Source organism: Thermobia domestica, chromosome 1, assembly GCF_964235325.1.
Source record: "Thermobia domestica chromosome 1, izTheDome1.hap1.1, whole genome shotgun sequence".
Lineage (NCBI taxonomy): Eukaryota > Metazoa > Arthropoda > Insecta > Zygentoma > Lepismatidae > Thermobia > Thermobia domestica.
This window is the reverse complement of record NC_137454.1, coordinates 290,947,739-290,974,107: the sequence shown is the minus strand read 5'-3', so window position 1 is coordinate 290,974,107 and position 26,369 is coordinate 290,947,739. Positions and strand designations below refer to the sequence as shown.

Below are 26,369 nucleotides of genomic sequence, written 5' to 3'. Positions count from 1 at the left end.
ATCTTCATTTACTATCTATTAAAACCGAATGCACTAGAAATCCACTACAACTTCCAACTTCAATATTGATCTACTTAAAGTAAAAATAATAAAAGTTAGCGAAAAGCGTTTTTTTAAAATCAATTTAGCATTCTATGAATAGGAAGAATCTTTTTTCAAACCGGAAGTTTCGGATATCAACACTTCCGATTTTAACGTTGATTGCTATAGAATAAAAACAGTAATATATAGCGAGAACAGGTTTCCTATAAGCATCTCAAGATATATATTTTGTCTTCAGTTTAATATTTCTACTAGAACCGAAAGTGGCAAATTCGTGTTGTAACATTGATCGTTATGGAGTAAAAACAGGAACAGGTAGCGAGAAGTGGTTTCCTGCAATCAGTCATATGTTAATGTATATGTTCCACCTGCAGACTAATCTCTCTATTAAACCCGGAAATAGGAGAAAATTATCCATTTCCGGTTTTAACGGTGATTTATATAAAGCAAACACCGTAATAGATAGCAAGAATTGGTCATCTGCAGTCAATTATGTCTCAAGAATGTATTCCGTCCCCATTCTAATCCGTCTACTAAAACCGGAAGTGGGAGAATTCTACTACCACTTTCGGTTTCAATATTAGTTGAGGAAATATAACACCATACAAACCAAATTCTTTCACGTGATGTACACATGCCACTACTACTTACTTGTTTTATGTAGGAGGCCCATGTTTAGCAAAATGCCAAGTGCGATCCTGAATGAATTAGTGCCATGCATGTTTCTTTCTTTTCAAAATACGACCCAAGTTTGACAGCCCATAATTTAAGAACTAAAGTCTGTACGACATAAAGTTTCACACGTTTATATAGCAGCTCAAGGTTTACAAAATCCCAAATTTGATCCTGATCGGATAATTTCGGTTAATGTTCTTTTTCTTTTTCTTCAAGTGTGAGACGAAATTTGACCGCCCATAAATCACGAACCGATAGCCTACACATAATATTTCATACATTTATATGGCGAGTCACGATTTGCCATCACTTCAACTTTGATCCCGATAGGAGAAGTTAGCTGTATGTTTTTGTTTTCGAATATATGAGGTAATGTTTGACTTCCATAACTCATGAATCAAAAGCTTGAACGACATATACATAACCTTTCATACGTTTACATATCAAGGTTTACCACCATGCCAAGCTTGATTCCGATCGGATGAGTTTCCTTTGATGTTTTCTGCTTTCGAAAATACGACGCGAAATTTGATCATCCATAACTGGGGAAACGGAAGCCTGCACAATATAATATTACCATTTATATAGCAGATTACTGTCTACCATGATGTCAAGTTTGATCCTGATCAGATGAGTTTGGTGTATGATTTTTTTTTTTTTAAATATGACACAAAATTTGACAGCCCATAACTTGGGAACGAAAAGCATGCAGAACATAATATTTAACTCACTTATATACCATGTCAAGGTTTACTACCATGCCGAGTTTGATCTTAATTGAATTAGTTTGGTGAATGTTCCTTTTTTCGAAAATACCTACATATGATGCTAAATTTTAACTACAACTCGAAAACTAACCTTCCACAACGTACTTCACATTTTTATACAGTAAGTCATGGATCACCGCGATCAGACGAGTTCACGTAACTTTTTTTTTCTAAAATATGAATCAAAATTTGACCGCACATAATTCGGGAGCCAAGATCGTGAGCAACACAATATTTCGCATTCTTTTATAGCAGGTGAAGAAATACTACAATCCCAAGTTTAATATTTACAAGGTGAGTTCGATTTATGTTTTTTTCGAAAATATGTTCCAAAATTTGACCACTCACAATTCGGGAACCAAAAGCCTGCATAACTTATTTCACACTCGTATATAGCCGGATGATTTCGAGAGGATGAGTTCGATTGAAGTAGTGCGAAATATAGTGTTCTTGTTTTCTAAGAAAATTAAATAATGATGAAAACAGCTAGAAGGGGTAAATTTATATATAATCGCTAAATGACAATTTCATTAGCAATTGTCTTACAGCAATGGTTAGAGTTATACTGCCAACATAGATTGTTCAATTCAGACATAGAACACTTCGCAATGATATCCAAATTGCAACTTTGCAAAATCTATGAAGCTGAGCTGAGAGTTATATTGTTGGTGTTGTTATAACAACACCTTTTAAATGTATCACTACTATACTACGAACAACGACTCGCTTACCGTACGCAGGAAAAGCCCGGTCATAATTTGGATCAAAAGCAGTGGAAGAATCAGTAGTGCCAGTGGTATAGATTTAAACATGAGCATGGTTGATTTTATCACAGAGGTGTGAGAAAGGAATGACTGAAAATCAACATGAAAAATGTATGTTTTTTTGAAATTCATAACACGATTTAAAACTAATTAGAAATTGTGGCCACTCGCCGAGTCAATCACATCAAAGTAAGACTGCAACTGATTACTAGTGATACTATGCATTGTTGAAACGAGCTATACCTCCCCTCTTCCCTCATACTAATTTCAACTCCAAAATCTCTAACCTCCAACATAAATTATGTTCAATAAAATTTAATTTTTTTACTGTAAATATGTTATTGAACAGGAGCAAATGCACTCCCTCAACATTGACTCATTTCAACTCCTAACATCTGAGGGGGAGAAGTTAAGTAAGTTCTCGTATTTGATTCAGTTCTATTACAAGCACTGGGAATTATGTGAAAGACATATACCAGAATATTTTTTTTACGAAAATTATTACCGACATATGTTTCTAACCCATGTGGAGAGCGATGTTGAGGTAAGTTCACTACTTCAATCTCGATTGATTTCAAATGCAAGTCTCCTTACTGGGATGATTGTGAAACCTAAAAAAAATATGAACCATGTTGAATCAAAATCTATTATAGTTACGAAATATATCGTGAATTATATTTTTTAATTGGAGGAGATCTCACATTAGGGAGCTAAATTCACCGCTCATTCTTGAATGATTTCATCTAAGCAGAAGGGAATACGAAAAGAGGAAAAAAAAAAAAAACACGAGTATACATACTATTGTATCAAAACCAAATGAATTTTATGAAAGTTATCGTGGAACTTCCAGCAATAAATAAATAAATAAATAAATAAAAAAGCGTGTGGAGGAAAATCCTCTATTTTTTTTTTTTAATTGGGGGAGTTTCTTTGGCAGATTTTAAGCTCAACTGTGGGCAGTAGCGTACGCAGGAATTTATTTAGGGAGGGGTTCAAACTCAATATGAGGGTATTTTATATTAAAATTTCTAAAATTGCCCCTAAAATTAGACTAAATTCACGCAAAAGTCGAAATTTCGGGGGGGGGGTCCGGCCCCCCAGGACCCACCCCCTGCGTACGTCCCTGACTGTGGGATGATTTGAATGCAGTAAAGAAACTATGAGAGCCGTCCAGAAAGCAAAGAACGATTGCGCATCGCGCGACAAATTAAGCCTATTGAAACGTATAGGCAAATAAAGAATGTTTATGGTGATAGTGCAATGAACGAGTCATCAGTAAGGAAGTGGTGCATTATGTTTAATCAAGGAAGGAGCAGCATGCATGATGAAGATCGGAGGCCATCACTTATTACGGAAGAACTGAAGAAAAAAGTCGAAGAAAAATTAAGGAAAACAAACATTTCACTTCTTCCTGAAACTTAAGGAAGTTCTGGTTGGAAAACAGTTCGCAAATGATGAGGAACTCAAGCAAGCAGTGACAGCCTGGCTCAAATCTTTGGTGGCAGATGAGTGTGACATCGGCATTTAAAAAATGGTTCCACATTATAACAAATGTCTTGACAACTATGGCGATTACATAGAAAAGTAGAGTAAGGTCCTGTGGCTTTGTAAATAAAGTTTTGTGCTGATATCTTTTGCTTTTTATTTAATCATGCCAAAACGTTCTTTACTTTGTGGACGACCCTCGTATATACACCATGTTTTGCCATAGCTGAATAAGTTTCACGTGATTTATATTGGTAAATTGTGCTGCATGTATATATTCAATCTTATACCATGGAGTGGATTTTATCCCTTATCCTTGATGGATTAGAACTCCAAAAATAAAGTTATTTCTGCTTATTGAAGGAAGACACATAATTTTCATTAAAATGGAATAAATTTATTTAGTCGAACAATCAGACAGATGAATAGACACACAAATATCGCACAAGTCGAATGTTATTTATGCTCGGTTCAATAGCATCTGTCTATAATGTCTGGTTATCAATATCTGCAGAATTCTAACAAAATTCATATTTTCATAAGAAGCATGTAATTCATCGCTCATTTTTTAACATGCATATCTTTAAATTTAAAAATTTATAATCATGAAATGAAGACTAGGGAAGAGGAAGGGAATGGCGATCAGCCCACTTTGCCCTCTTGCGTGACCCGAGAAGAAGTCAAACTAGTGCTGCCATTGCCTCTTGTAGCAAGGTTTCTTCTGTATTGTCGAGGAAGTTGTCAGAGAAGACTGAAGTCTACAACGTGCTGAAACTTGTTTTTGTTGATTTTCTTATAAGGATCTGCATATTTCAACTCACGATACGTACAATTTTAAGTTGTAAGATCTTGAAGTTACTAAGATTCATAAAAAGTTATATTTACGTCTAATGCACGACACATAGTTATATTTCAAATAAACTACGTTTTACAGTATACCCAGCTCAATTTTTAAAACGGCACAATGTTGGGAATGCCGATCAACGTGATCGGTTTACCATCACCATCACCGGTCATGGTGATCACCATTCCTAACAAACATTTGGAATACTTCTCCAGCCAAAAATTATGAAAGAGGCTAGACCTAAGATAGGTAATACGCCTACTTGAGTCAAACACTGAAACTTTGGTATCAGTTTAACCTTTGTGGATCGTGGGTGCATGCTGACTGTACTGTTGTGGACTCACCACGTGGATATATCTATAACGTGTCTTTGAAAAACCGTCAATAAAACATTCAGTTGAATTTTCTCAGTCTTGAACTGCTTATGAAACTGTGTGTGTTTATTAAGCTTGTACTGTGATCGCCATTACCAACATGTGATGGGAATGGCGACCAAACTAGCAATTTGTGTTTTTTCCATCGTGTTCCCGAACTGACACGGAAGTGCGTCGGGACCGGAATACAGCAAATTATGGATGCTTTAAAATATTAAATAATACTTTTGATAAAGTGGATAATTTCAACTATCTAGGATCAATATTAACAGAGGAAAATCATATTCACGGAGAAATTAAATGTCGACTAAAAGCAGGGAATTCGTGTTACTATTCGGTTCAAAATCTCCTGTCGTTGCTAATTTTGTCGAGAAATTTGAAGCTTAAAATATACAAAGCGATAATCATGGCTGTTGTTCTGTATGGCTGCGAAACATGGTCACTTACTCTGAGGGAAGAACATAGACTGAAAGTATTTGAGAATAAGATCCTGAGACGAACAAGAGGAACGGGAATGGGGAATGGCGGAAACTTCATAACGAGGAACTACATAATTTATATGGTTCATCCAACATTGTTAGGGTCGTGAAGTCTAGGAGGCTTAGGTGGGCGGTTCATGTAGCTAGAATGGAAGAAAGTAGAAACGCTTTCAAAGTCTTGACTGGAAGACCAATCGGGAAACGACCATTAGGAAGACCTAGGCGCAGATGGGAGGACAATATTAAGACGGATCTCGCAGAGATTGGAATACAAAGTAGAAACTGGATGCACTTAGCTAAGGATAGAAGTCAGTGGAGAGCTTTTGTGAACGCGGCATTGAACCTCTGGGTTCCATAGGCCATAGAGTTAGTTAGTTAGTTAGTTCCCGAACTGAAAGAATGATCCTCTTTTTAATTTTACACACTTATTGTAGAAGGATTGAAGTACGTATTTACAGATTTGTTTCAATACATTTTGCAAATGAAACTACGTAATAACCCATTTTTCTTAGGTGATCGCCATTGCCCACCTCTCCCATAGCTTCAAACTTAATAATTTTGGTTTCATGAAAAACAAACTTGAGTCTATGTCTGTGTTACTATATTTAGGATTTAAAAACTGTAAATTATTTTTTTCCAAATAAGAGATAAAGAGAAAAACTGGTAAGAACATGATAGACAATATAAGAAAAAGAGATGAAGAACATGAGGTGAGACGAATATGAAGGAGGAAGCAAATAGTACTTCTCATAGATCGTCTGACATCATACGGCTAGTTAGTTTTTTATTTTAACTTATTTTCCTCTTTCCCGCTGTGACAGGTAATAATTTCACGTCAACAAGGGAAAGCAATTTGCAAGGGCACAAACTCTATCTCCTTCATAATATCTTTTCCTTCTGGAAACCAGGCTATGCTATCAGGAACCAATTTATATTTAGATTTCCTCGATGATAAGCAAAGCCAACTCTTTTTTTTTTTTCTTTCTTCCTCGAACTTTTCTTGTTAATACCGCATCGTTTACAGCGTTTCAAGCTTATATTATGTTTTTTGAATGCACATACATTGCATTCATCATACTAAGTGCCATACGCCTTCGTGCATTCTATATTTTTCTTTTAAAAGTCATGTCGTGAAAGTTTTATAATTGGGATTCCCAGAAATGACGTACAGTACCCTAACCTGCGTGATTTCGTGAATTCTGAAACAAATTTCAATTTTCTGTTGGTGTAGTTGGTAAATACAGATTTGATCTTGATGCAACTGAAAAAAAAAAACTTTGCGAATTAGATTTGAAGTTTTCAACTGCAAATGCTGTAATCAAATAAAAGAAAAAGTACCTATTCGCTGCATCTTCGGAATCCGTTAACCGAATGAGAGACAATTTGGCAATTGTTGTTCTTAATCAAAAGCGCCGGGTCTTTTACATGAATGAGAATGCTCTAATTCGCAGTCCATAACCGGGGGATCTTGGAGTATTATATACTCCCAGTTTCAATGTAGGGTCGAGGGCCTTGTACGGAAAGTTTTGAAAATTGATGATCATGAAAATGCAGTTTTAGGTATTGCTGAATAAAAAATATAGTGCTTTTTCTTTTGTACAGTGTGAAGTATTCTTGAATGAGGGCATGGCAGCATAACCAAGTAGGTCCTTGGGTTCTAAGTGCTTATCTTTGTTCTCACCACACCATTCTAAACACTATCGATTTAGATTTACAAATTTTAAAAGAACACAAAGCAAATGAACTTAGTTAAATAGAACAAAATTTAAGGTTGGTTTAAAGGGACAAGTTTTGCCGATATATGTCAGTACAATCTTCGTATCTCTTCCATGTATTTTTTACCTTTCACGAAAATTAACTATTTATCTTACAAATTTCAACCTACAGACTTCAAATTTTTAGAAAAGTAATTTCATAATCTATCGAAGGCAATAATCCGTGCCGATTTTTTATTTAGAATTTTCTTAATTGCTGAAATGGCTTGATTGTTGAAATGGATATCCAAACCTGTAACAATGGAACTGTTTCAACAATGAAGATACGAAGACTGTAGTGACATCTATCAGCAAAACTTGTCCCTTTAAACTAACCTTAAGCGTAATTTTTTCTATAATAATAATAACAATGTATATAATGTAGCAAAGTGAAATGGGATGTTTGGCTTTAGTTCAAAAACTTCAGAATTTCTAGTTGTTACTCAAAGAATTCCACTTTCTTTCTTTCTTTTTCCTTTCTCTTTTCTTGTTTGTGTTCTATATTTTTGTGGGCTTGCTGAGACACTCAAACAAATAAATGCCTCATAAAATTACCATCAAACTAATTTTATATTACACATACAGTGGGTTAGTGGATCGTAGGTCAAGATTTTTGAGTGGGCCGTGGGTCAACAGGATGTGACCCACTGCGACCCACCAGCCACCGTGATCCACTATGTCCTACTCTGACCCAAGACCACTACGACCCAGTGCATTGTATTCAGCATCTTTTGAACACTGATGAATTTGTGTACGTTTTACATTTAAGGCCTCCATTTTTCTTCCCATTTCATTTGTTTATACTGTATTTATTACCTTAGATGAGTATATCTAAGTGAAAGGGAACTTCAGACACTTTTGGATATTAATATTTGTAATTGTAATAATAGGATACTTGGATTTCGAGACACAACTTGTGCGCTTTCTTGAGGAGCTGACTACTGGAAAATGTATACTTTGGAATCACCTCTAATATATGACTTATTATATATGTATATATAAATGGTTGTAACTATGTATGTGTGATCAACACGGCCAAATGTCAAAGCCAAATGGAATGACTTTTGGTATATAGTTAGGCCCTAATCTCAACTGGGATGTTATCATATCGCTTTCATTATAATACACATCTTCAGAGAGAAGTAGGGTTCCGAATTTTTGCGAAAAATTGAGTATCTCACGAGTGGTCACGATGGGTGGTGGGCCATGGTGGGTCAGAGAGGGTCCTGTGGGTGGTGGGTCAAGTTTTCATTGACCCACGGTAACTCTGTTACGCATTAATTTGTTTGGCTTGGCACAGAATTCAAAAAAATTAATAGATAATAGTAATTGATTATTTGCTGCTTTTAAAAGCATTATTATTTTTATTTTCTGCTTTTTAGAGGTTCTATTATTTTCTACATTTTAACATTTTTGTTGGGGTCGGTTAATATTGCTCTTTTTCCCAAAAGAAATATCATAGGTAGAATGGAGAAAAAGTAATGAACGTGCTACAGCGTTTTGTAGGCAATTAGCGTGTTGAAATTACAATATTTAAATCACATAATGTGAATGGCAAACTCGAATAGATACAGTATTTACTACATGTAATGTTTTATGTTGCAAAAATAATTTTTACTGTGCTTTATTTGGCTGGTTGGTTCGGGGCTTAATGTTTCTTTCAGCATTGAAATTATATCTGATTCAACATTAAGAATGAGACAGGGATCTCCAGCTTGATGTGGAACTAGGACTACATGAATTCTCACCGGGAATTGAATCCGGATCTCCTGCACCAAATCTACATACACTAACCGTATAGCCAAGAGCAAGCTCTGATTCGTAAATGTAGGTAATTGCATTAGAAATGTGTATGTATATACATTACAATGTATAATAGTTATTCCTTCAAAACACTTATTTTCTGTAAGTTGACCTCTTTTCAATGGAACCCCGAAAATGCCCAACATAGACTTGTTCTACCATAGTTTAACTAGTTCTATTTTGGTATAAATCGGAGGAAGGCTACATGAGGGGGGGGGGGTAATCAGGACATTTACGGTACAATGAGAAAACCAATTATTCTGGGACATTTGCGGTACTGTTCAAAACTTTTCCTTAGACAGTGGGACATTTACGGTACACACCGCGGAATGTGGGTATATTTTGACAATAGATGATGAGTCAAACTTCCTGCTTTCACATGACACCACAGAGGAAGGAAGAGTGCTAATATTTTGCACTACGAAGGGAAGACAGTGTACAACTGAGCACGCTACGTTTTTTGTGGACGGAACATTTAAGTGTTGTAGTCAATCTTTGCCCAATTATAGGCAACATAAGCAGACATCGGAAGTATAAGGTAACTAAGAAGGTTCTGTCGCTTTTTGTGGGGAACTGTGTTCCATTGGCCCTCACACTGTAAACTGAATGCGAATGGAGATAAGGTGAAGGTTAGTTGTTGGTGTGGGTATATCCAACATGCTACCTAGTTGTGGCAATTCAGCTACACCGTGAACTTGAGTAACGACAGAGTGAACATGGGATCTCCACAGAGCATCATAAGGGCGTGTATGCTGTACGAGTTCAAACTGGGGTCAAACACCACTGCAGCGGGGCGGAAGATATACCAGACCTTTGGTGAGGGTGTCGTGACTCGCGGACAGTGCAGCCGTGGTTTAACAAGGTTAAGGACGGTGACAAGACTCTCGAAGACGCACCGTGAAGGAAAACTAACACATGTACAAAATGAAGATCTTCAGGCAGTGAACAGTGCCCAGATATATGAGGAACTGGGACTACAATTCAGTGTGAGTGGAGAAACAATTCGGGCAGCACCTCCATCAACTTAGGAAACATTACAAGTTGGGTCGATGTGTTCCACATGATTTGACACCGGGCAAGAAGGCAACGCGAGCAGACACCTGTGTTTCTTTGCTGTCTCGTCTGAGGAAGGAGCCATTTCTGGACAGAGTGTTGACATTGATGAGGAGTGGGTTCTGTACGTAGCTCCACAGCGCCGTCATCAATGGTTAACATCACATGAACCGGTTCCAAAACAGTCGAAATCAGCACTCCACTAGAAGAAGGTCCTCCTGTGTGTTTGGTGGACTGCTTGCGGCATCGTGTATCAAGAACTGCTACCAGCTGGTCAGAGCATCAATGCAACTGTGTACTGTCAGCAGTTGAGTCGTGTTCAAGAAAAACTCAAAACTCTGAAGCCAGCACTTCTGAATCGCAAAGAGGTCCTTCTGTTATAGGACAACGCTAAGCCCCACGTGGCTAAAATGTTCCGGGACACCAATCTACGCCTTGGATGGGAAACGCTATTGCATCCGCCATACTCCCCGGACATTGCACCCTCCGATTATCCCCTGTTCCATTCCTTGGACAATCGCCTTAGAGGACGCCAGTTTAAATCCCTAGTAGAGGTGCAAAATGCACTTTATACCTTCTTCGCTTCACGGCCTACCGCGAACGTTGACAGAAGGTCGTTGATGCTGATGGGGACTATTTTCGATCTTCCAGGTCGTCTTAGGTGACATATCGATGTTCGAAGGTGGTGGGTTAAAAAGCAACAGAACTTGGTTGGTTACCTTTATAACTTGGAAGAAGCAAACATTGGCTCTTTGATCTTCGGACTCTTACCAGCAAAAGATAGTAAGACGTATCAGAGACTTCAGTTTGGTGAAGGCTAACATTAATGTTTGGAATTCGAAATTAATCAAATTGGATTTCAATCAAGCTGCTAGAACATCTCTAAGAACATTGCTCCCGGAAACTCACATTAGTGGGTATAATTCCATTTTAATCAGTGCTTGTGTGGTAAAGTTTAGGTATGAGGACTCAAAAATGACTATAAATCAGTTTTAGAGGGGAAGCTCTCCTCAGAATGTGTTCTGCTCTAGCATTTCTTCTTGTAGATGATGTCGATGTTTGGTGGCTTTCCATTATGGAAGATGCACCACATCACGAAAGACTTGAGAGGTTTTTATATTATTTTGTCGAACTGTAGTTAAACACTCCTAGTATTGACATCTCCATGTGCAACTTCTCGAATCAACAGTAAAGAACGAATAATGTTAAGTGGCGGGGGACACCCAGGTTCTATTCCAGGCGGGAGCTCATGTGGTTCGGAATCCACGTTAAGCAGTAGGTCCTGTCTCATATAGCCTCGCTGCTAAAGGGGACGTTAAACTCAAAATCAATTCAACTTATTGTAAAACGGAGAAACCACAAACTCAAATCATTAAGTAAGTCAACTCCTAATGGTACTGTTTAGTGAAGTATCTAAAACGTGAGGCTGTGTGCAACGATTACCTATATGAAAGCAGAACTTTAAACTTTAAACATTGAAGACAAACGTAGACGACGTTAGTACATAAGACAGACCGAAGAATAGAAAACGTATTAACTAAATATGTAGCTTCGAAATACATCAAGAAATTGTTGAGGAAAATGACACATATCCAAAAGTTGGAGTAATTTTAGTTTGTTCTAGAAAATAATTAATATACTAACATCAGAAAAATAAATGACTAATTCATTGAGCATTGGTTTTGACTTTGTTTCTTATACTTATTCCGATCTAGATCTGGCTAAAAATCCCTAAATATGCTCATTAACACTAGACAACTGTTGTGACAAATTACTCCGCTAGCAAGTTGTTCTTCGGATAATCCCATAATACTTATGCGTAATTACGAATATCTCAATATGTTAAAAAAGAAGAAAGAAGAATATTATATTTCAACTCTGAGTAACCATTGGCAAATTGTTATTTGAAAACGGTTAAGGAAACGAAAACAAAAAATGTATAAATATTTGTAGAAGTTCCCTTTAAATATGAAGCGTTCGACCAATCAGAGGTAGGGATTTATTAACATTTTCCAGTTTTAACCAATCATAAACAAGCATTTGTTTATATCTTTCAGATAATTTTAATGTATGTCGCCCCTCCTCGTCCCCCAAGTGTCGGGGCTAAAAATGGATTTAAACAGCATCAGAAGTGTCACTGTTCATCTCAGCGACCGCAAGAACTATAGATTCAACACTAATATCGGTCATTTTTGACCATTTCTATATATACAAATATATATTTACCATGTATCTAAGTAATTGTTCTTTTCGTTTTTTTTATTTGCATTTACATGTTCTTAGGTACTGTAAGAAAGGTTTGCATGTATGTATAGTGAGTTAATAATGGTTAATATTCTGAAAAGAAATTTTTAAATCAGCTTTCAGTATTCAAAAAGCCCAGGTTCCCTGAAAGTTATGTTGTTGCCCTAGAACAACTTGCTGGCTACACCAATGCGAAAAAACTTGGTCGTTTCGTAACAGTTAATACTGTGAATCTGTCCTTCAACTGAACACAGGAAAATGTCCTCTCTCAGCTTGGAGAGTAAGTTATTCTGAATAGTACCGCAAATGTCCCAGTACCACAAATGTCGATATCGCAAGTGTTGCGCTTTCATGTGCAGCTTCAGAATTAAATAAGTCTACGGATGTGTGTGTGATATTTCGTTGAATAACTTAGGAAGCCTGTAGAATAGAGAGCATTGAACTATTGACAGTCTAGGTCATACTATATGAGAAAGATGTGCGATACATTCCAAATTGTAAATCATATATGTACAAAGCACAACGTACATACATATGAACATACAAAGTACATGCACGCACAAGCATATATTCATTTTTATACAGTACTAACATATATTACCCGCTTCGCTGGGTTGAAATAAATCATAAAATGCACACTGATGTTGCTCATTTTCGATAATTTTAATGTATGTCACCCCTCCTCATCCCCCAAGTGTCGGGGCTAAAAATGGATTTAAACAGCATCAGAAGTGTCACTGTTCATCTCAGCGACCGCAAGAACTATAGATTCAACACTAATATCGGTCATTTTTGACCATTTCTATATATACAAATATATATTTCCCCTCCTCCATGTTGCGGGCCATGGCATCGGAAGTCTCACCGTTCATCTCAGCTACCCCAAAAGATGTGGATTCAGCACTAATATCGGTCATTTTCGATGATTTTTAAATATCTCTTCCTCCCCCTCCCCAAGTTGCGGGTTTGAATTAGGATTTAAACGTGATCGAAAATATCACTGTTCATCTAAGGGACCCAGAAAGCTATAAATTCGACACTGATAGTGGCCATTTTCGATCATGTTTATATATATATAATCTTTCCGGGGAAAGATTATATATATATATATATATATATATATATATATATATATATATATATATATATATATATATATCTTTCCCCCCATCCCCTAAGTGGTGGGGCTGATTTTGGATTTAAACCGGATCGGAAATGTCACTGTTCATTTGAATGATCCCGAAAGCTATGGGTTAGACACTAACATTGGTAATTTTCGATCATTATTATATATAGCTCCCCCTGCCCTCCTCCGTGCTGAGGCATACGGCATCAGAATTGTCACTGTTTATCTCAGCTGCTCCTAAAACTATGGATTCGACACTAATATTAGTCATTTTCGATCGTTTTTAAATGTTTATTCCTCTCCCCTACGTTGTACCTTTCCCCTCCCCAACTATCAGGGCTGAACTTGGAGTGAAACAGCATCAGAAGTGTCACTGTTTCTCTCATCAAACCCGAAAACTATGGATTCAACACTAATATCGGTCATTTTTGATCATTTTAAAATTTTTCTCCCCCTCCCCTACGTTACATCGTCAAAGTGAATAGCCTAAAGTAATCCCTGTCCCTAAACTCATGTATGTTGAAAATTTGATTGAGATCGGTCGGGTGGTTCAAGAGTGATTCTCACAAAGGCAGTCATTTTTATTTTTTATTTTTTACATATATTTCCCCTCCCCTACGTTGGCTCGTCAAAGTGAAACGATAAAAAACACCTAAGGCCCGACCCTCATATATGTTGAAAATTTGTTCGAGATTGGTTGGGTGGTTCAAAAGTTATTAGGTTTTATTAGCTTTTGTTTATACGTCCCCCTCCCCTCCCCTAGGATCTACCGTTAAAGTGAAATTGCAAAAATGTTACCAGATCCGAACCTTGTGTATCTTGAAAATTTGAGATCGGTCGGATAGTTCAAGAGTTATTAAGTTACAAAAATAGTCACTTTCAGTCTTATATAAATTGATTTTTATATACCTCCCCCTCCTCCTCTCCTACTTTGCTCCATCAAATTTAAATCATAAAACCAATCCCAGTCTTGAACCTCATCCATGTTGAAAATTTGATCAAGATCGGTCGAGTGGTTCAAGAGTTATTAAGTTTTATTTATTTTTATACCCCCTCCGCCTCCCCCACCCTCAGTTCTAAATACCATCAAAGTGAATAGATGGTAAAACCAGCCCAGCCTCGAACCTCATCTATGTTACAAATTTGATCGAGATCGGTCGGGCGCTTCAGGAGATTTAGAGTCACAAACATAGTGATTTTCAATTTTGTATATACGGTTTTGTATTTCGTATAGATATGAAGATTTATTTATAAAATTTTATGTTCAGAAAATTATGTATCCTAAATAAGTGCTCGCGTGATCCTAAAAATCCATTAATACAGTAACTAAAATTAGTAGAGAAAATGTGAAAGCTCCATTTCGAGAATGCAAAAAACATTTTAAATAATAAATTTACAGCTTTTCAATTTTCTATCTTCATACAGACTTGAATAAATGGTTAAAACTTTCATTCTTCATAATTCCAGTTCTCTTCTTTCCATCCTTTACAATACTTTTTCTCTCGTCATTATTTTCATGGCAGATAGGAATTGTTTTAAGGGTCAAATATTTAATTTTATCTCATTCCATTAGAATTGAACACTTTTAGCATGATTGAGTAAACTGAGGTAGAATTACCCCTACATAATATTTTTAAAAATAACATTATAGGTCTACGTGTACTCGGAAAATGATTGCCAGCCACATGAATCGATGTTTGTGTTCTCATTGGCTACGAGAATCAGGTTGTCATTGGCAACGATTTCAACGTAGATGAGTTGCTTGTTTTAAAAAAGAAGAAATAAAACAAACACCACCTACACCTACCCATAAAATCGTGATAAAATTGTAGGCGACGGATAGGGTGAGGTGAAGCGATGAGTAGGATAAGGGCACAAGAATCAACAGTGAAATTCCTTGGAGAAACGTTGATCACGGGCTGATGCACGCTGTTTTGCTCACCCGCTGCTGCTCACTCAGAATCAATGAATACCTTTGATGATAGAAAAACTACGGCCAACTCCAGTCTGATTTCCGATGAGATCACGTACTGCTAGAAGCAAGTAAACTTTACTATAGCAAATATTACTTCTACAACGACATAAATATAAGGAAAATAACCATCCAGCCTTTTCGCATTACAATCACGTTAAATTTTATGCCCTTAAAAATAGTTAAACATTGTTTCAGGTCTTCGTCATATTGACACTTCACAGCTAACCCGTGCTGAACACAAATTCGCTAGTAATTATCAACAACTGTTAATTCTGTTTCCAGACGTTTTGAACTAAGAATCCGCAATGGGATAAACGTACTTCTACTGTGGGAGTATTTTACTTCCTAAATTGGGAGGAATTCCTGGTTCACTTCCAGGACATCATTATTATGACCAAGAAATTTTTCAGTTCCAGAATTATGCTCCTTAGGCTAGCGGACAACGAATGACTGAGGCAAGTGAATGATGATGGAAGAATTGGTGAAATGATATTGTGGGAGGAAACGGAAGCACCCCAAGAAAACCCACGTCCAGGAATCACACCAGGGACTCCACGCACCAGAGATAAGCGCTCTACCATTGAGCCAACGTGGCCCCCTTTTTATTACCAAGAATGGAGCACCTCATGAATCCCTGAAACTCGTCATAACTCTTCACTATTAGAAAATAACTCAACACGTGTTTGAGCGTCTTCAAAATTCTGCTATTAAGGGTACAATATCTATAATATTCATTTATATACTGTGTGTATCTATATTCCATACCAGTCTTCCCAATCTTTTATGTTCGCGGTACACTATATATTTCACATGACTCACATGACATACTAAAATCTTATTCCACTCAAGAAAGTATAATATGTAAGACACTATTAATATAAATTATATTGTAATCAACCTATATTATTATTATTATTATTATTATTATTATTATTATTATTATTATTATTATTATTATTATTATTATTATTGTGGTGTTAAACAGAAATCGAGCCATGTATTTCTTAGTAATATTTATGAACATAAATTAAAATTTATTATCGCAGATATGTGCAATGGATTTAAACATTGAACTTTGTGGTGGACAAACAACATGTGCGTGGGTTTCCTCGGGGTTCTCCCGTTTCCTCCCACTTTCTTCATTCCACCATTTCATTTATTTCTCATAATCACAATCTCCTTTAGCCTAACCGGCATAATCGTGGGACGTAAAACTCAAAAATTTCATTTCAGATATGAAGCTATTCTAGCGTAGAAAATACAAGAAAATACCGTTTTCTGACGATTAAAGTAAACAATTCGTTGAGGCCATAGATTTTCCTACACTCCCTAGATTATGAGGAACCCCCCAGATAATTTCAGTTAACCCCGCAAACTATCAAGGAGAAACTACTACGTGTGCTTGGTGACAAATACTGCAAGTGTGGTAACTTACGTGAAGTGAAAGATCGTTTATTTTAACCTTAAACTATGTATGATTAAACTGCAAGCGAACAGTGGTGATTAGTGGTTGGACTGTTATCTGCCTTTTGCGAATAAAGAGAAGTTCCTGTATATTGGGTATTAATATGAGTTTTATGGACTTATGTGTGCATATGAGGTGTGGTTGAAAATCTAATTCTCCTTCCAGAAGTCGTAACTGTTAGTTTTATTTTTTAATAGTTGCAATAGTTTAAAGCTAACAGTATTAATGCGACTCGAGAAGTATGCAACGCAAGTAGTAAGTAGATTTTAGATTACATTCATTTAAAATATTAGTTCTTTAATACATTTTAACATTAAATATATATATATATAAACATTAAATGTGTATTTGGTAAAAGTTATATAACAGAAGCTTAATATACAGAAGTTTGGCCATTCCTAAATCAAAATCCTAGGGAAATCCCTGATTGAGACTCCCCCAACTATTCTATTTCATCTGCAAGTAGTTAAAACCAGAAAATAATAAAGTAGTGGATTTACCTTCCTAACACACTCCCAATCCGATTTGTTTTAGAGTTCCACGATTAATTTTCTAAAATTCATTTGATTTTGATACAGTATATAAAGTACCTGTCATCCTCAGTGTTTGAGATTAAAATAAGCCAAGAATGAATGGTGAATTCATCTTCTTCATGTGGGATGGATTATTCCCCCCTCCATTTAAAAAATACTTTCCACGATCATTTTCGTTACAACTGTTCAGTTTTGGTGAAATATGTGGTATATTTTCTTTAAGGGTTCGCAACCATTCACTCTGCATGGAACTTAAATTAGTAAAAAGTAAAGTAGACCCTTCTCTGGACCAGAAAACCCTTCTCTGGTTTTCTTAAAGTTCCATGATAACATATAATCATTTGGTTATGATACAATATTGTACTATCTACAGGAGTATATATTTTCTTTAGCTCTTCTCCGTAATCCTCTGTATTTGGGCTTAAAATCAGTCAAGAATTGGCGGTGAATTTAGCCCCCCAATATAGTATGGATTATTCTCCACTCAGACTAAAAAATATGATTCAAGATACCTTTCTAGTGATGAGCAAATGCAAGACCAAGACCAAGACCCGGGTGGTCTTGCTCTTGGTCTTGGTCTTGCACATGCGGTCTTGGTCTTGGTCTTGCACTGGAATCCTCGGTCTTGGTCTTGGTCTTGGTCTTGCACACCTAGTCTTGGTCTTGGTCTTGGTCTTGCACACCCAGTCTTGGTCTTGCTTGCAAGAGTCTTGCAAGTTTTGCTTTTAAGAAATCTATGATTTTCATAAGTAAATTCTACTCTGGATATAAGGGATAATAAATCCTACATTGCGTCAATAGTGAGGGAAATACAATGTATGTTTCTAAATGTAATATATTTTACCTTCGTGTAAGTGTGATGATACTGTACAACATAGGCGATGACCTTTACTTTTTTTTTCAATGGGTGATCACGCTTCACTACTTATAAGATAAATCACAACATTTCGTAATATTTTTATATGTTTTAACAGATCTAATACTCCACTGGTTCCCAAACTGGGGAGGCTACCCCTGACAGTGAGACGCAAGAAAGAAAACCAAGACGGCACAGATTACTGAAATACCATAAATTGCAAAATTATTTTTACACTCTAAAGGAGTCAGATTTTTTCTTTCCAACCACGATTAGTTCATCTTTGTATTGAACAAATTCCCAATTAAATTTTGAAATTTAGTTTTACTGTTTTAATATGTACTGTATGGGGCAGAAACAAGGACATTACGCGAAAACGATGAAACAGTTAGACTTTCGAAATGTGGGCATGAAGAAAAAAGGAGAGAATCAGCTGGGTTGAACGGAAAACGAATGCGAAGGTTTTAGAAATAGTAGCAGTAGGGGAGAAAAGAAGAATTTTAGATGTAATGAAGAGGAGCACATTGGCTGAGGAGGATCTGTATTATGAGGGACGTGCTAGAGGGAGGGGGCGAAGGAGATTGTAGTTGAAGAAAGATATTAAGACAGAAAATTGCTACGTTAAAACGAAGAGACTAGCTGAGGACCACAGTCATCGAAGCTTCTCAGCTGCAGCAAGTGACCTGACAATAATGGCAGAATAGCTATTATTATGACGATGATGGTATGTTTTGCAATATTGACCAAAATAGAGAGAAAAAATTAAAATAATAATAATTAAACCTCTTAATATTTTAGAATATGAAATGAAATTAAATTTGTGAGTTTTACGTCCCACGATTATGCCGGCTAGGCTAAAGGAGACGGTGATAATGAAAAACGAATGAAAATGGTGGAAAGAAGAAAGTGGGAGGAAACGGGAGAACCCCGAGGAAACCCACGCACACGGTGTTTGTCCACCACAAAGTTCACTTGGCGGGGCCTGGGATCGAACGCAGGACCCCAAACACCAGAGCTGAACGCTGTACCATTGAGCCACCGCGGCTCCAATATTTTAGAATAATTTGAGTGAAAACTGAAAACGACTCAACTGTCTGTCTTTTGTGTAAACTCAATTTATATAAATAGTTTTGACCTACATTAGAAATACATAATAACGGCATCAAACTTCAAGTTATTTGAAATAAGTACGAAATCACTCTCAGTTGTGAATATAGATTATTTATTGTTGTATAATGTTATATCGTTGAATCCTAGATATGCCGTATACCTAAGGGGGCTATAAGTTATATTGATAAACAATTATTCAACGTATAAGCATCCACCTATGAAATCAAACTTGCGGTCACATGCGCTAAGTTTTTGTCAATGTCATGAAAATGTTATTTCAATATTAATTTTATAAGTACACATTAAAAATTTCCAACGGATGCTTGAACCTTAGAGCCAATGCCATACCCATGTAGTCGACATCTATGGTGTACGGAATTGCCGATGTTCAATACTACATTTCTTTAGTTTTGGAAGAAGAACACCATTAATATGTTTTGAAATGAAATGAAATATCTACTTTAACGTCCCACGATTATTACACTGAGGCTAAGGGAAACAGTGATGATGAGAAATGGTGGAATGAAGAAAGTACGAGGAAACGGGAAAACCCACGCACAGGGTGTTTGTTCACCAAAGAAGCTCACATAGCGCAAGCTGCGATCGAACCAGGGCCCCATGTACCAGAGGCGCACGCTCTGCCACTGAGCTACCGTGTCCATAACTTGCTCTAGTTTATTTTTGCTTATCCACTTCTTATAGACACAACTATTCTTCGTATGATTTACCAAAATCCAATCATGAGCCGTCGTGAATGATCAAATGATGACCAAAGTAAATCAGACACTGAACTTATTATAGCTTGTAACAATTCATAGAATTATGCTGTCGGTCGTCTCGTGAACAACCGATTCAAAAATCGACATACTGTAGCTATATGTTACAGGAGCAGATCGACTCACATGGATTGCATAAACTACTGGGAACACATTCACTCCGGCGGTATTTTTACTGGAGCCAAGAAGTTCACGTGAAAGATGTAATGATTTTTCCCCTTCCTTTTTACATTCTATAAAAAATCAAGTAGTACCATACTTGTGCAAGACTCTTGCGCAAGAGTCTTGGTCTTGGTCTTGGTCTTGCAGGTATGGTCTTGGTCTTGGTCTTGCATCGGGATTCCTGGTCTTGGTCTTGGTCTTGGTCTTGGTCTTGCATGCAAGACTCTTGCAAAAACTGCAAGACCAAGACTCTTGCGCTCATCACTATACCTTTCTTAAAATATTAGAATTTCATGGAATATGCCCTATGTCGTATACTTTTTGAAGTTTTGAAAATGAAATGAAATTTTTAAGTTTTACGTCCCACTGTTATGCCAGTTAGGCCAAAAAAGACATTGATGATGAGAAAAGAGTGAAATGGTGGAATGAAGAAAGTGGGAGGAAACGGGAAAACCCGAGAAATCTCTCATACACACGATATTTGTCCACCACAAAGTTCACTTGGCGCAAACTAGGATTGAACCAGAACCAGCGACCTCATGCCCCAGTGGTAAACGCTTTACCACTGAGCTATCGTGGGCCCTACTTTTTGAAGCTTCACAATCATTTTCATTACTTGAGAATTTTTTCTGAGGATTTTCAATCGTTTCAACTGCTTGCAGTTGAAATGAGCAAGTAATGAAAAGTGCATTCTTTCCCATATATATTTTCCTAAATATTTAATAAACACACTCAATTTTTTACAGAACTATGTGTTTTGTTGAAGATTACAGACTTATTGATACATAATCCGGGGTTGAAAGTAAGTAAGAGGAAGGATCGCTCACTAAAGCACAGCATCACTAGTTTATTGAAACTTGCGTTAGCGCAGCTTCTATTATTCGACTCGATTGGCATTTGTGTATTTGGTATTTGAGTTTAAAATTCTTCTCTGGAATAAATAAACATAAAAATTGAAAAGCATATATCTATAGGTGAAAATTAAACTTTTAATCGGAATCTTGCTTTCAGCAGTTGGAATTTGTATCTGAAGGATGGTAGAACCATACCGAACATATATATCCGAAAGACTCGTCTCTAGTCCAAAAGGACTTTCAGAGAACGGACAAGTCTTTTTATTCAGCGGACAGTCTGTAAACGTTTTCCTCTATTTAATGTTGTCTTTATTTCTGAGCGCGTTCCCATTAAAGGAGTTCAAAAGTGATAAATTTATAAGTTAATTATTGAACTTACCGTATCTGTAGCGAGCTGCCAGCCGTCAGGATTCATTGATGGCATCAGATGGATACGTGTGATGTTGATAAGGGTCTGAATATTGCTGTCTTTTGCTAAATAGCTCTCACATAAATAGCTTGCAAGTTTCAGAAGTAGTTCCCGGCCTAATACTTCATTTCCATGCATATTGGCTATGTATTTGAACTCTGGTTTTACTGCAAAATAACATAAAGAGAAACATTATTAAGATTTTTTTACTAGTAAAGACATACTTAATTATATAAAGTAAATTACTAAAGACATATTAATTTTAAATATTTGAGCATATTTTTACTATGATCTACCACTTAAATTATAATTATTAATTAGTACATATTAAAGCAGGAGAACGACAAATATTCGGTATGTTTTAGCTTTGCTAGATGCTCCTATATCTAATAATACTGTCGTAGTTTAATCATTAGTTAATTTTTAGTTTTTTCGTTAAATTTTAGTATAACAATATAGATAATAAAAATATATAGTCAGCAGTAGAACTGAAGGTTCAACACATGGTTTACGAGATATAACAAATCAGTGACTGAAGACAAAAATGTTCCTCATTGCCTAACCATTACTTTACCAAAATAACCTGTTTTTAATTTACATGTAATGAAGGTAAAGATTTAACTAGCTAATCAGCGGTAAGGCTTCATATTTTTGATACCATGTCATTAAAAGACATGAAGTGATCAGTAATGCTCGGACTTTTTGATGCTCCATAAAATCATAGAGTTTAGTGGGAGGTTGCTGAAGAAGGTTTTCAAGCCAGCATATGACTTTTGGGGTTCCAAACTAAAATTTATGTTCACCAAATTCCAATGAAAAGAACCTGATACTAAATTATGCTATAATTAAACTCTTTATTGTCATAGTAGCCAGATGACTAAGATGACTATACACCCGAAAAATATATATTTTACATTTTAAATTGTATTTGGCAACATTGCATGCGCCCAAGGGTAAGAGCTTCAGAAGATACTACAAAAGAGGTGGTGTATTGCTTGTAGGCATCTCTATTTGCTTACCAGCTAGTCTACATAAGCGAGCTATGTGTGCTTTTGTACCCATTTCTCTCTGCCCCTGGCTGTGGTTGCAAAAATGTTGTTAGTTTTCCATGTTTTACATTGGATTTGTCATATTGAATTATCAAAGAACCAGCTTCTTCAAGTGGTTATTAAGTATGTTAAGGCCGTGCCTAACGTTTTCAGCTGACATCATAAATACCTATGTAATAACATGGTGAACTTCTTTCCAAAGTATTGTGAAAACTATTTGTCTTATGCAGATCAAAATTTCTCCAGATGTTAACCTACTCCAAGACTACACGTTAACTATTTTTATTTTTAAACTGGCTCTTATAGTTCATTAACATTACTTTTTACAAGGAAATGTGAGAACTCTGGAAACAACATAAATATATACACAAATCCAGGTATTGGAGAATCAGCAGGATTTTATTTCCTGCTCATGGAGTGCCATTCACATCATTGTTCCTCACTGATCTTCAAAACGTTGGTAGAAGAGGGAAACGAGTTATGAAACGAGAAAATATCGTTCATCTAATAATGTAGAGAATACATATCTTCGAAGTTACGTTAGTTGACAATCTGATCACATAATTCGGAAGAAGAAAGGGTTGCGGGGGACAAGACTGGCTGCTGTCAGAAATGAGACAACTTTATCTACCTACACATCTTTTTACTTGTATTTTATAACAAGCCTTGTCAAACAGAGTGCACTTTCCCTATTTTCATCTTTCAACCATTTTTGAACCTAAATCTTGATTCTTGCGCGGTGAAAAAAGGAGACACGACAAAAGGAACGCAAAACTAAAAGCATTCTTATCAATATTTTGCTTTCCAAAATAAGAAATATAATTTAAAAAAGTAAAACTTATAACTTTAAAAGAAATATCTGGAAAGGTGAAAGAACAAATTATAACATTTTAGGCGTGTGTGTAACAGTAATATACAAAATTAATAAATAAGTATTACAATATTTCTCTAGGTTTAGATCATTTGGACCCGATATTGGTATTCCAAGGGTAAGCAGGTGAAATATTTTTCAGTTGATTTTGAATGAAAACCTGTAGTTTTATTGACTCAGTTTCCTGACCAACGTTACGTTACATCTTAGGAATCTGTAATTGCGTCACTTTTGAACAATCCATGTTCCCTCTACGTAGTTCATATCATAACCCTTCATGATTTTAGGGGAAAATAGCTCGTAATCCTGGATAGAGATGTTTACATACTGAAATAAATATACTAGAATATAAGAAAATGAAAATAAATTACATGATTCCTTTTTGCAATTTTTAACTGTATTTTCACTTTTCTAGGATATTTCTAAAAGTTTAGATTTCTAGACCTTCCTTTCGCTCTCTTACGTGTATTTTAACTCGGGTATTCTAATTCCTATAGTTCTTTAGTGAATCATATAGATATTACAGATGTTGTATCTCTTTCTTTCTCTTCTAGATTCCTCATGTCTGAAGATGAATGTTCTGACAAATAGACTACAGCGACTATTTTAAAAAGTAAGACGATATATGCTATCAAAGTTTAAAAAGGAAACGAGTTTATACTCCTCCTCCTCCTCCTCCTCCTACTACTACTACTACTACTACTACTACTACTAATAATAATAATAATAATAATTATTATTATTATTATTATTATTATTATTATTATTATAGGTGGATTCCAAATGCAGACAGGCAGGGGGTGTCAAGATGATGTCACAAATATCCATCATACTGAAATATAATGTTCTAGATACAAAATTATGAGACCCATATTTTTTTGTTTCGGAGAAAAAAAAATGTTGAGCCGACTTAGGCTGCTTCAAAGTTCGAGGGCCATTTTGTCGTAAGTTTTGGCGCCAAAAAATATAAATGTCTGTTTCTCAGGAACTATGAAAGATATTTTAGTCGGTTTTTTTGTATTTGAAAGGTAATGGAAAGGCCTTTCAAATGCATGTACAACAAACCTCATATGCAGCGTTTGGGATGTGCTCTTAATGAAAATACAGAAAAATAGCCCCCTTTTGGAGCCCCAAAATCTCGAAAAGGCCACCCTCAAAAATTATGTAATTTGCAGGACAGTTACAGGAATACCTCACGTTGAACATCTATAAATTACAGAGGGTGTATATTCCTGGTTTCAGTTTTACAAACGATTTGCATGAGTACATTTACAAGCTGAAACGTAAACAGAATCACAATTTGTCAGCACGCGATTGCAGCAGATTGTTAATGGATAAACAATACCCGAAGTGTAAATTCAAACCAAACAAAACGTAAAGAACAGCATTATATAGATTATAAGAACCCATAAAGAAAAAACAATCATAGGTGCTTATGTATCATGCTAGTTAGTGGAAAAATAATTGTGGTTTGTTAGTGAATGTGGCGAATGTCCCAGGAGTGCTGGAATCACGTTAGAGTCTTTGGGATTACCTGATGAAGAGGACAGTGGAGATATATCGTTTGCAATCTGGGAGAATGGGGATCTAATCAAAAAGACAGTTCCAGTAGGTCTGTTCATTCGCGACATTGCTAAATGGACAGTCAAAGCTATTCCACACTTGCATGTGAAATACATTCAAAGAAAAGCAGTGACAGAAGGAAAAAAACAAAGCAAAGAGAGACAGTCAACACGTAGTGCTTCACGTTGATTTCGCTGAAAACTGGGCAGTTCTCCTACAAAATGACATTCAAAGCTACCACTGGAAAAACGACCAGGTGTCTATATTCACTGCAGTAGCATATAAGAGAGACTGTACAAAAAGTTTTGCTATTGTCAGTGATGACAGCACCCATGACTCTGCGCATGCTCTTCTGGCTATTAAGAAAATCATTAGTTCCATTACTGAGAATGGAGGTGCAATTGCAGCACTAACGGTTATATCAGATGGAGCTGCAAGTCACTTTAAAAATCGTTACCAACTCCATGAACTTGGAACATTCAACATTCCAATCAGGAAATGGATTTTCACAGCCACTGGGCATGGAAAATCAGCATGTGACGGTGTTGGCGGTACAGTTAAACACCTTGGTACACGAAACAATTTATCAACTGGGTATATGAAGTGCATTCAGACTGCAGCAGAATTTCAGACTGTTGTTCAGACATATACATCAGGTATTACACTGCTCTACATTCCATTTGCAGACATTCAATTTTCCGTGACGAAAAACACATAGAGTGGGAACATGTTCCGCCAGTGAAAATGATTTTAAAAAAGTCATGTATGGCATGCAGAGGGAACTGACAATGATGTTGTGGTTTCCGTTGCAAGAACTGCCCATCATGAGAACCAACAGGTGAAAATTACTATTGGCAAGAGCACTCGTGTTGTGCGGCACTGTCGACTTCGCGACGTAAAGGTGGGAACGTTTCTGGCTGTTATTTATGACGACTGCTGGTGGGTTGCAAAAGCAAATGCAATTTACTTCGAGACACAGGAAGTGCATGTAAATTTTATGCTTCCACATGGACCCGCAAAGGGCTATAAATTTCCTGATACGAGGATCACTACGAAAGTTTGGAGATGTGAAATGACTTACATACTTAAAATCAATTTAACACTTACATTTCTCAAAGTATTCACCATTATACTGTACACACTTTTGCATCCTGAAAACCACTTTTGGAAGCAGTGTTGCCAGTCTTTTTCTTCAAGTGTTGAAAGTTCATTCTCGTAAGCCAGTACAGCTTCTTCAGGGCTGCAAAATCTCTTGCCACGTATGCGATCTTTGATCCTAGAGAACAGAAAAAATCACACGGGGCCAGGTCAGGACTATACGGCGGATGAGCCATAA

At 36.4% G+C, this 26,369-nt stretch overlaps 1 protein-coding gene across 2 annotated transcripts in view; it reads right to left on the bottom strand.

Moving 5' to 3' along the window:
• The window catches only part of LOC145661357 (carboxypeptidase E-like), a 262,276-nt gene that overhangs the window by 136,487 nt on the left and 99,420 nt on the right, over positions 1–26,369 (bottom strand). For both annotated transcript variants that reach the window (XM_081726702.1, XM_081726703.1), the window contains exon 2: positions 21,521–21,717. In XM_081726702.1, coding sequence (XP_081582828.1) covers positions 21,521–21,717 — 197 coding nt within the window. The remainder of the gene's footprint in view (positions 1–21,520; positions 21,718–26,369) is intronic.